Source organism: Symsagittifera roscoffensis, chromosome 4 (assembly GCF_963678635.1).
Source record: "Symsagittifera roscoffensis chromosome 4, txSymRosc1.1, whole genome shotgun sequence".
Taxonomy (NCBI): Eukaryota; Metazoa; Xenacoelomorpha; order Acoela; family Convolutidae; genus Symsagittifera; species Symsagittifera roscoffensis.
The window spans coordinates 23,922,481-23,933,951 of record NC_087065.1 but is presented as its reverse complement, the minus strand read 5'-3'; the positions used below and the strand labels follow the sequence as shown (position 1 = coordinate 23,933,951).

The 11,471-nt window shown below is 34.9% G+C and overlaps 1 protein-coding gene across 1 annotated transcript; it reads left to right on the top strand.

The window, feature by feature from the left end:
- Nucleotides 1-5,399: 5,399 nt before the first annotated feature.
- LOC134844624 (uncharacterized) lies at nt 5,400-10,825 on the top strand. Its single transcript, XM_063861403.1, has 4 exons — nt 5,400-5,936; nt 6,267-6,482; nt 6,833-7,023; nt 10,256-10,825. The coding sequence occupies exons 1-4, from the start codon at nt 5,710-5,712 to the stop codon at nt 10,738-10,740; spliced, it is 1,119 nt and encodes a 372-aa protein (XP_063717473.1). The 5' UTR covers nt 5,400-5,709; the 3' UTR covers nt 10,741-10,825.
- The last annotated feature ends 646 nt before the right edge of the window (nt 10,826-11,471 follow it).

The following is an 11,471-nucleotide window of genomic DNA, read 5'->3' as shown; positions in this document are numbered from 1 at the left end:
CAGGACTTGTTTGTGTTTAGACGAAAATGACCTCGAGATGAGCACGATCGCATTTCCCAAACACTCATACTGGGAGGAGAGATCAGATCTAGTGTACGCCCCAGCGTTAAGAAATGTACACTTAATCCTCGATAGCGATCAAAAAATGGAGACTGGCCAAGGGAACGAATCAGTGACTAAGCCAAACATCCAAGGGAGTGAAAGGAAGTACGGGGACCTCTACCAGCGTACCACCAGCCGAACTCTGAACCGGTATAAACTCTTAAAGTCTAATGTAATCTCCGAATCTAAACATACCATCAAACTGAAAAACGGGTCTGTGCTAAGGAAAAGTGCCGTGGCAGTAAGACCGAAGAAGATTCTGCCAAAGAAACGAAAGCCGGCCACACTTCAAGAAATGCTCGCAAGTGCGAAAAAGGGGGCAAAAGAAAGCCCAAAATCAAAGCGGCCTAAAGCAAAACAGCCATCACCTATAGCAGCAGACCCATCCCAAAGCTTTGACAGTGAGGACTACCAGCCTTTACATTCGTTACCCGTACGACTACCAAACGAAAATTCGGCACGGCAGGAGGCAATCAGAGCGGGGGCAAGGACCAAGTGGCACATTAGCACAAGAGGAGCACGGAACGGGAGCTAAAGTGAGGACTGCTAAAGCTAAATGGGGAAAAGGGATCCAGAACAGACCGTCATTAGTTGCGAGAGAGTGCTTTTCAAATAGCAGTCAGCAAGAAGTAGAGTCGGGAAGTCAAACCGAAATTTTGGAAACGCGAAGGAGCACAAGACGACGGAAACCAGTGGACAAGATGAGAGGAGTGATGATAGAAATTATCCATGGGTTGACAAAGATTTGGAAATATCCAGGGGAAGACAATCAGTAAACTTAAAACTCATAATTCAGGGAGAGCGGTGGCCATAAGCCTAAAACTCAAAGTTCTCGTGTTGTTAGTTGCGACGGCAGATTTCAAGGTTACTACTTATAATATTAAACTTAAATTACTTTGTATTTAAATTTTACATATGTACGGAAATGTGAGGGGCTACATATTTAGATGTCAATCAATTTAGTTGCTATCCACTATTAACTATATCCTTGAGAGTTTCTCATATTATTACTATGTGTGAATTTGGTACCTGCCTGTCAGTCAGTCTAGGTCTGCCTAGTCTGTTTTTGTTGACCTCTAGTTCAGTGTCTTATTTATGTGAACTAGAATCAAATTGAATTTAATCTTCAACCGTACAATTTTACTTACCCTTGTTACAAGCGAGCAAGCTAATTTAAAACAGGGAAAATGAAAGGTTGATATGCAATTAAACAGTACCAATCGGTCAAATCCGATAAAAATAAGGATGATTAATACTTTGTTCTCTCGGTCACTAACTTTTTGCAAAAAATTTGAATTGCCGATTAAAGCAAGTTTATTTCAAAAAAGTTTGCAGATGTATTCAAGAGCAAATTTATTTCAAAAAAGTTTGCAGATGTATTCAAGCGGGTTAAACAGCTTTCTCATCGCACAATAATTACGTTTGAAAATTGATTTTGATAAAGTTTTGGCTAAACCCATATCAGCAATCCAAATTATTACTATTTTTTGTTGTTTGAGCATTGCAAAAGTATTCCAAACGATATACTACTGGATTAGTTTAAAGCTAAAAGTCAATTTGAGAAGAAGTTACTTGCAGGCAAGATTTCTACAGAAAAAAGAAACAGCACAAAAAATACTTAGAGGAAGATAAAGGATGTAACTGTTAGAGAAGAAGAGGTTGGATTTATGAGAGACTTTTGCCGAATACCTGAGAGCAGAACTAAGGAACTTTGTTGATTTTTAGATTATCTATTTTTCTCCTGGAGATGAGGGCCTCACTTGGATTTGACCTGAAATCGTCACTTGAAACGAGAGTAAATGTTCCAATGCATATATTCGTCATAAGTTGACACGGTAATTTTTTCACATGCCATGTATTTTCGCCATGCTTACTAAAGTTAACCAACCCCACCCTCAAACCCCCCACCCACCCAGAGAAATTTTTACCCCCTGAAAAGGTGGCAGTTACTCAACATCACTCCTGCCAAATTTTTAAGACCCTACTGCACTAAGCCGGAGATGGGATAACTTTGAACAAAAATGTATTTTATGTATAACCTCTCATAAAAAATTCATTATTAACGATTATAATGTCCATTGTAATGAGTTATATTGACATAAAAAAATATTATAATTATTATCCGTTTTAATGGTTTATAATTGATTTTGATATTTTAAGTTCACGTAGAAAGTATGAGGATTTGTAATCCATTTTTCAATTAATTATAATTCTGACAATATAATCAATTATGATCCATGGGCCCTCGGTGCAGGAAAAGTATGGAATGAAGAGTAAACCGCAGAGTGAACCACCACCGACTCGTTTTATTGAGCTCTTTTACTTTTTTAGGAGGGGAGTCAACATGGGTGACACAATTTAGCTTCTTTATGGTAAATGTTCGGCCTATCCATCTTTTGTTCCGACCTCCGAACATTGAAAAAGAAGAGGAATTTGTGTTCGATTGTCTTTTAGTCTTTCCTTTTCTCCACGCAAAATTATGTACCATAAATCATAATCGGACTCGGTTAAATGTAAATTATTTTTAAACTCTCCAGTCGTAATTTAAAGATTCGAAAATGTCCAAAAAAATTTCCCAGTGTCGAGAAAAACCTGTTTGAAATTTTCAAATTTTTGTCCAAATTCGAATGAGTAAGGCGAACGAGCAGGCCTACTATAGAAGGCTAGTCGCAGATGCAGATAGGTAATAAATAAGCCATAAAATTTTCATTGAAGCCCTGAAAAATTTGATGAGATCAGTTTTTTGATTTTTTTTCGTGTGCCATCTTGGGAATCAAAACTCCAAAAAAAAAGAAAAAAATGGCAAAACAATTTGAATTTTTTCTAAAATTTTTTTAAATCTTTTTTATTAGCGTTGTTTCAAAGCAAACTGTTTTTCAATATGCCTATTTTTTTATCAATATCGGAAATGGCTACAACTTAATCTTTCGTTCAGATCCTTTCATCACGCCACGCACAAAAAAAGGAAATTATTTTTTGGATGATTGCAGAGCAACCTGCTGTTTTTGTTTTAAATTTTTCCTTTTACCATTTTTTGCAATGCAAGTTTGCTTGTCTGCTCACATTGCTTTTATTTGATACTTTCTTGTGTTTTTTTTTGTTTTCCACGCAAAATCAGGTACCAAAAAAATATACGTCAGGTTGCGTCGATTAATATAGCATATTGAAACCCGTTCAGACGTGATTCAGATGACAGTGATAACTTTCAAAAAAGTATCTCAGTATCGAGAAAAACAGGCTTGCAGTTTGTTTTTAGGCTAAGTTTGAGCAAATAAAGCGACCAAATAGGCCTTAAATAGTTAATTTTAATAGCTTAATAGCTTTTATTAGCTCAATTTGAGCCGTGAAAACTTAATTCTTTTGCTTAAATTTAGTTTTTTGAGTCTTTTAGCGCCATTTTGAGAACAAAAGCCTTCAAAAACTCAAAAAACTGCAAACATAAAGTGAATAAACATTTGATTTGTTGATAAATTTTTTGAATGATTTTTTTTCAGTTTTTCAAGTCATTTTTCAACGAAAACTGTAGTTTGCTTAAAAAAATAAAACTGTCAATTATGCTATGTTATATTGTTTGCTTAGATCTTTTTATCACACCACGCAAAAAAAAACGTGGCTAATTTGAATTAAAAAATTGTTGTATTTTTTTGAAGACTGTGGTCGGAACATGGTTCTGTGTTACTTGCACAGTAACCAGTTAGCCTTGTTCATCTTTGCTACTATGTAATTTATCATCTTAGTAGTTTGTAGTTCAGCCATTTCAGTATAAAATAAACTCTACGTTTAAAACCATTTGACGATCAGTGGTTCTGAGAAAACATTAAGCTTTGTTGATTTAATATTTTTTGTTAGATTCAATTAAGTATCTTTTGTTAGGCAATTATTAAAACAATGCTGAAAAACTAATAAAACAAATTGTAAATTTCTTATTTGAAAAGAATTGAAGTTCAAATTAATCATTCAAACTCGATAAAACAAATAATGTCAAAAACAAAATTCTCGACAACAAATAATGTCAAAACCTATGCAAAGTTTGATTTCTTGATTTCTTGCCAGTAAAAAAATGACGGTAGGCGTAGTGACTTGCAAGTGAACCGAGAATCATGGGCATTTTAAATACTTCCTTTTTCAATTTTTAAAACTACTGCCTTTGTTTCTAAATGCGGATTTGGCAAGAATCAAACCCAACATTTTGAATTGAATTGAATTTGATGCAGATAAAATTTTGACACACATCATTTTGATCAAACAGGTTAAATAAATCTACATCAGGACTGCTATACAGGTAATTCAACCTTTCGAGTAGCATCCTTTTAGGTTACCTAGAAAACATTAACAGGTAGCGAACGGTGCTAGTGCAATAAGCAAATGAATCAATTAATCAAAACTTTAATATGTATGATAATGTATGTCAACTTCCTATGCTGCGGTCAATGTTCGCCTCAAGTCATTACACGTCGGTTTGGGCCTGCTCACTTTTTACAATCAGTGGTCGGTAAAAGCCTTTGCAGGTCATGATTGACTTCTAAAAAATTTATCTGTATGTCGTTTTTTAAGTATAGCGTCTTATTTCACGCCAGAAAATATTTGCGTGAAAAATAATTGGGGTAGGCTAACCTGCGCGCACTGCTGATTGGCCGTTTTCCGAAATAATTTACTGAGTGCAAAATACAATTTTTAAAAGTTAGAGGCAGCAAAATTAAACCTCGAGATAAAAAAAATTCAATGTTGCACTGATTTCTCACAGGCCACCAAAATTTTTGGGCATTTGGTTGTTCTTGAAATTCGATCACCGGTCGCTTGTTCGTTTCAGGCATTTGTTCGTTTCAGGCGTTTGTTCGTTTCAGGCATTTGGTCGTTTTGGGCATTTGGTCGTTAACCAATTAGATGTTACTCTTTAGAAACACCTGCAAACTTTTAACCTGCAATCTTTTAACTTCTGAAAAAATTTGAAATAATGACGGGACAATTAGGGCGCACTAGCTGACCCACTAAACTCTAAAATTTAAAAATGCCCTTTATTTGAGTAAAAACATAGTATGAATTATTTTGCAAGTCGCAAGCGGTATTTTGAAAACTGCAGAAAATTGTGTTCAAAAAACTTGAAATAGTGATATGTTCCAGATTATTCCTTCTCGTGATATTTTCCTTCATGAATAATCGAAAATCAATTTGCTAAAACAAACTTTATGTTGAAGTTACCATATTTTGAACTAAATGAGATCAATTGAAGAAACACTTTGTGTTAACTTTCGTAGCTTATGATATTTCATAACTCAATAATTGTTTGTTCAGTCGTTTGCCAGCCGTTACAACCAAATTTCTATAGACAATTTAATATTTAAAGAACAGCTTTGCCTTTTTTTAATCAATTTTGAGACCAAGTTTACTTGAAGATTTTCTTTTTGCATTGGTTAATTTCAAAGGATATTTTTTGTCCAAGATTGGTTGTTGTGAGCGATTTCAATAGCTCTCGAGGGGGGAACCTTAAATACACAAAAACTCATATCAAACCAATCATGAGTTTATTCCACAGTGAGTGAGTTATTAAAGCTATGCTGTGCAGAAGGGTTTTAAATCATCATATCTTATAAAAACAGAGTAACCAAAATGCCGTCATCTGATCTGAATTATTGGGGCCTGTTTTGGGCAGTGACTTATTCCTTCGCAATCAGCACTTACCTCCTCCTAGCCAAACTGACTGCTGGCTTGCCCTATTATGTGCTGGCATCACGTGCTCTCTTCCACATATCAATCAGCGGAATAGTTCTGTCTCTCTTCTGGGAAAAATCGGTCTGGGAAGGCACGAGAAAAAATTACAGACTTATTTTCTTCAGGTAACTTTATTTTTGTTATAAGAATAGTTAACGCATAAAACAGTCTTAATTCTCTGTACTGACAAAAATTGCTGCTGCTTGCTGGCTTCATCCGGTCAAAAATGATCTTGAAAATCAGAATTTGCAGGCCAGTTATTGTCCAGACTAAAAAAAAACAGAACTTTTTAAAAACCGGTTGATTCGAGCCTTAAAGGAACTTCATTATAACTTTTCACTCGAGCCCATTTAAAGTTAGTTTTTGAAACTTGATTTTGAGTAGAAAATAAACACGCCTAAACCTACGTTTTTTTTTCAGTTTATGGTTGGAACAAAAATATCTTCTGTTCTAAGGTCGGCTATCAATGGTGCCACAATGTCAACCAAAGTGCTATGTGTGCAATACATCTCAGTGGCAGACCTGTCAATCATATCGCAGACCACGCCCGTCTTCGTCTGCATAATCGCCACCCTCTTCATGAACGAGAAACTAACTAAGATAGACTGTCTCATCATTCTCAGCTGCTTCACTGGAGTCATATTTGTCATGCAGCCTACCTGGATTTTTAGGCAAGTTGCATAAAAAGATTAACAATTTATTCAATTTTTGATAAGTATACACGGATGTAGATATAAGGCTCGGATCTCTTTAAATTTGCCCCCTTTTTGCATAAAACATTTTAGAAAAGGGTGACAATTCGTTACTATGCAACATGGTGGGATAGATAGTAAAAGAGACTCGAAGGCTCTGCTTCGCAAAAGTTAAGTCAAGTAGTAAATGACAAAATGGGGTGATTTTTGAGACGTATACTGAGTTCTGGAGTGGCGAGGTTCAATTTCATCATCACTTGATCACTCTTGAACTATGCAGGGTAATTATTATGAAAGCAAATACCATTAAAAAATATATCTTAATGCAGATGCCTGAATGAAAACCTTGGGGTGAGTCATCCTTCGACGATAGAGAGTGATACCAGCATAGCAGCTGCTTCCTGTGTGATGTTGCTGGTGGCCTTTCTCAACGCTGTCACCACAGTGATTCTCAAGAGACTAGCTGATAAGAATGTGCACCCCTCTGCGATCATTCTAACCAGTGGATGCTCTTTACTAGGTAAACGTTTTTTTTTTAATTTGTTTCCGACTGGCAAGTAGCGATAGAGCCGTGGCATGTCGGCCGCGAGAGGAAAAGTCGGGCAGGATCATTTCGGTCAAGTAAGTCTGGAAATGGTTATTAAGTCTTGTCGCTTCGCGAACGTCTGTATGTATCAAATATCGGTCACGAAAGTGAAGTCGTAGTCTCCGCCCTGGTCTGATGCCGCGACTGATGTTTTTGGTCGCGTAAGGCCAGAGAGCCAAAATTTTGTCGAGAAAATCTGGACATGGAACGCAAACCATTGCTCGGCAGTTCATTATAAAAGCAAGCGCTTTTTTTGAGTTCTTTGGAATGCAGACCTCAACCCGCCTATTCTTTTTCAAATCATTCGATTTTTTAAAGATTTCTAAGGACTATTTTTTGCATTTGTTTCCATTGTTTTTTGCTTAGCACTGACACAGCGTGTTCATCCGCTCGTTTAAAAACTTTCATGTTTATTTTAAGAAAATTCAAGCTATTTATTTATACTAATAAATGAAACTCAATTTAATTCAGGCTCAACTATCTAAATAGGCTGAGAAAAAACTGTGCGAAAAAGTTTTCTGGGTTGGAATGAATAAAAAATTGACACCTTTTTAGTTGCTTGTGAAAGAAATACGTTATGTGATGAATTTTTAGCAATAGAGCTCACTGATTTGTTGATATCTTATTAAAATTTTTAAAGTATTTTGAATAATTGAAAATAGCTACATGGATCAATTATAAACAGTGATTTTTCATCATTAAAACCGAAAAAAAATAAGGGAAAAATAATTGCAAACTTGTCGGATATGCTCCAAGGCTTTGTAATAGCAATTAGTCGTCAGCTTGCAATAACAACATTTCACGTTCGGTAGAGCGTTCGCTTTGCGATTTTCATATTGCGTATTCGATCCGCTTTTGTGGCAATGATAATGTTCGATGATGAGCTCTCACTTGACTCCTATCTTCAAGTCTACCACATACAATCCAACTTTTGCTATCGTTTTGGTACAGTGCTGCTTCAAATTATCCGGACTAGACGAATAAAACTTGAAATTAAAAACGCATCTTCTCAAATTGGGTTGACATTAGACAAAAGCTGATCTTCACGAAACTTGCTTCGAATTATCAATATGATGCAATTATTTTTCCGACATCCGGGTTGAACATTTTACCCCAAAAATGACCAGTTTGACTGTTTTAACCAACTAAAATTACGCCAAAGATATAAGTTCAATTGCTGACAAAACTGAATTAAATTGAGCCTACAATGCATCCCCTCAAAATTTAAGAAAAGTTTTATCTCAAAAAAATGGCGCAAAACGTCTTAAATTTGTTTTAATTTCAAAATTGATATTCTTTTCCCTTTTAAAAACGACTTGGTTAAAATGACCCTTTTTTACCCCCAATAAAAATGATCCTTTTTAGCTATCAAACAAAAAAAATCCTGAAGAAAAGTTAAAGTCTTAATGTTTTTGCGTTTTTTAAATTGAGCTCACAAAAAAAATTCTTTGGAAATTTTGCCGGATTAAATAAGAGTCTCACTTTGATTTGAATTTGTCAGAATCAATAGCTTATCGTAATTTTTGATTGACTAAAAAATTAAAAATGGTTAATGCAAATTTTCCAAGAAAAGTGCACCATGCGAGTTCTGCACAAAAAACTCTGAGCAAAATTTGTATTCCTCAGTTTTTGTCTAAATTCAACCCAAAATGCGAAAAAAAGAAAAGCGTTTTTTAGGCTTTATTCGTTTTGTGCGAACAATTTGAGTCAACACTTTAATATGTTGAAAGCAAGCTCTCACAAAAAACCACATATAGGTGCAAACAAAACATCTCTCAGTTTTTAAAAAATTAGCCTATAACCGGAGGAAAAAATGAAAACAGACTATTTTGAGACTGCAAAGTCTTCAGTAGATCCGCTGCGATTGAGAGTAACGATTTGCTTGTCAAATGTTAAATTTATCATAGCCTGAGTTAGCGATGACAAACTGCATTTTTTAAGCTTTTCTAAAAACTTAAGTCAAAATGCACTCCCGAACCATGGCACCTAGTGACATTATTGTGGAGTTTAGTACCCTGGCGAAAGTATGTTTTTCAGTATAATGCAAAACAACCATCGCTACGCATATGTCACTGAAACCAATTGTCGTGGAATTTCTTATCACTCCTCGCTGATCAAAAGTTATTTCAACGCTTGGTGTCAAACAAGCGTTGCTTGATGCCAACAAATTTTTGCCTACAAATCGTTTTTAAAATTTGTTGACCTGGAGGCAAAAATTAACCGGAAAAAATTCCGGAAAAAAACTCCTGCAGGTTCATTAGCTACATTAGCCCCCGAACTTTGCGTGGCTGTGAAATTATACTTCTTTGAAAATAAAAAAAATCATATTTTTCAGTATGGAATTTTTTTTACTTTCAGCAGTTTCAGCAAGATTTTAAAATCTTTGCTAAACTAACATATCTCTGAAATCAAGAAATTTGAGCAAGGTTTTATTACTTATAGCAACAATTCCAGTGTTTTAGTATTTTTGTTATTTCCCCGCAAAATCAGGTACTACAAATAATCATCGGAATAGATCAAATGAACAGAATTAAAAGTTTGCCCCAGCATTGAATTCACAATTTTCTTTTTTGTCACTTCATTTTACTATAAAAGTTAGTTTTTGGAAATTTTTAGCGCCATTTTGGGAATCAAAAACTGCTGCAAACAAAACTTCAAAATTTTTTAAAAAAATTAAGCAAATAAAAATCTGAAATTAAAAAAATTTTTTGCTTCTTTTTGTTTTTTAGTCAATTTTCTACAAAAATGATTGTCCAGTTTGCCTAGTTACTATGATTTTAGAGCATTATGCCTTTTATGCTTTTTATCACATCAGGCAGAAAATGGCACTAATTAAAAAAAATTCAAAAAACTATGGTCGAAACATTCTGCGCTACTTGCACAGTAACCGGCTGTCCTTATTTAGAATCACTTTTGGTGCTTATATAAGAGTTTAATAGTTAAAATACGCACAAATTACCTCGATTTAAAAAACAAACCTACCAGTAAAAGCCAAAACATAGAATGTAGAACGTTTTTTTACACTAAATAAGATTTCATAGAGAAGCCTATGGTTCTCTAAAATCTAAAATCGTGCTTTATTTCGAAACTACAGTAATTTGATGTTTTTGTATTCTGAATAAAGAAATTGAAATAAAAAAATTCTTCTTCTCATTTTTTTGTTTAGGTTTCAGTACATTTGGGTTGTTGCTTTCACTCTGGAGAAATAAAGTTCCAAGCTCACACTTATGCGTTGAGAGCTGGACTGTATCATTAATGGCGCTCATCACTGGTTTGATCGGGTATTCAGCCCAACTAACCAATTTTCTGGCATCACAGAAGATCAAAGTCAGTGTAAAAAGCGTTATTTGCTGCACTCAAAATGTAATCCTGGGATTTGTTTACACAGTGATTTTGACACCAGAAGTGGCTGGAGTGAATATTTGGAAGATTCTTGGTGCTATTTTGGTTATCATTTCTGGGTTACTTCTTTATGCCAAAAAAGAGAGCCAGTTTTTTCAGTTTGGATCAAACTCTAGTTCAGTGACATCACGCACTAATACCACAACCACAGCTGCTTTCGAACTTCAGGAGCCTTTACTAAATAACGACACAACTTTCTCAGACTCGGACGAAGATTTGTTTTCCGCAAAAGTTACGAAAAAAGAATAACTTTTTTTGTCTATATCTAGGAAATTGTAATTCCATGTTCTGGAAAAATAATTGTATAATTCTCTTAAGTTCGGCTTGGAGAAGAAATTTAATGTTGATTAGTGCAGCACGTTTACTTTTTCAAATCACAGGAAATCCAAAAAGTCAATCAGATTTGCAGCATTCAAAGAATTGGCACAACTGGTTTTTAGCTTGTCTTGTAAGTGGCACAGAAGTTCTGACACCCAATTTGTTATTTTCCTGTAGGCATTCGTTATATTTGTGAAAGGGGAGGGTTCTCATGCTTGAAGGACCGAATGCTTGAAAAATTTCAACCAATCAAAATCGCTAAGCGTTTCTATTGGCTAAATGCCTTTCTCACAAAATCGATGTCAAAATTAACAGAAAATGCATTAAATCAGTGGAAAGTTAAAAAATATATATTCCAAACTGCGGGTTACAACTGCATTACTATTCAGATAATCTTCAAGATTATTGAGTTCAAAATCATAAGAATTTTTCAGTCTTGAAAACTCATCTGCTTTATTATCTAATCGGTCAATATTAAGACTAATGGCCTGGATTTATTTTCTTACATTGAGAATTTCGCGATTTAATTTGAGATTTTGAAGACTCAGTTCTGATTGGCTGGAAGTAAGCTAAAATTAATTTCAAGCATTCGGTCCTTCAAGCATGAGGGACGCCACCTTTGTGAAGGACTACCCAAGTTCGATCCGCAGTCCCAAAAAAAT

What these genes read in the sequence shown, in the direction of transcription:
- LOC134844624 (XM_063861403.1), top strand. Translation starts at nt 5,710, where the DNA reads ATGCCGTCATCTGATCTGAATTATTGGGGCCTGTTTTGGGCAGTGACT. An exon ending in TACAGACTTATTTTCTTCAG is followed by an intron (nt 5,937 to 6,266) that starts GTAACTTTATTT and finishes TTCTGTTCTAAG; the next exon opens with GTCGGCTATCAATGGTGCCA. An exon ending in CAGTGGATGCTCTTTACTAG is followed by an intron (nt 7,024 to 10,255) that starts GTAAACGTTTTT and finishes TTTTTTGTTTAG; the next exon opens with GTTTCAGTACATTTGGGTTG.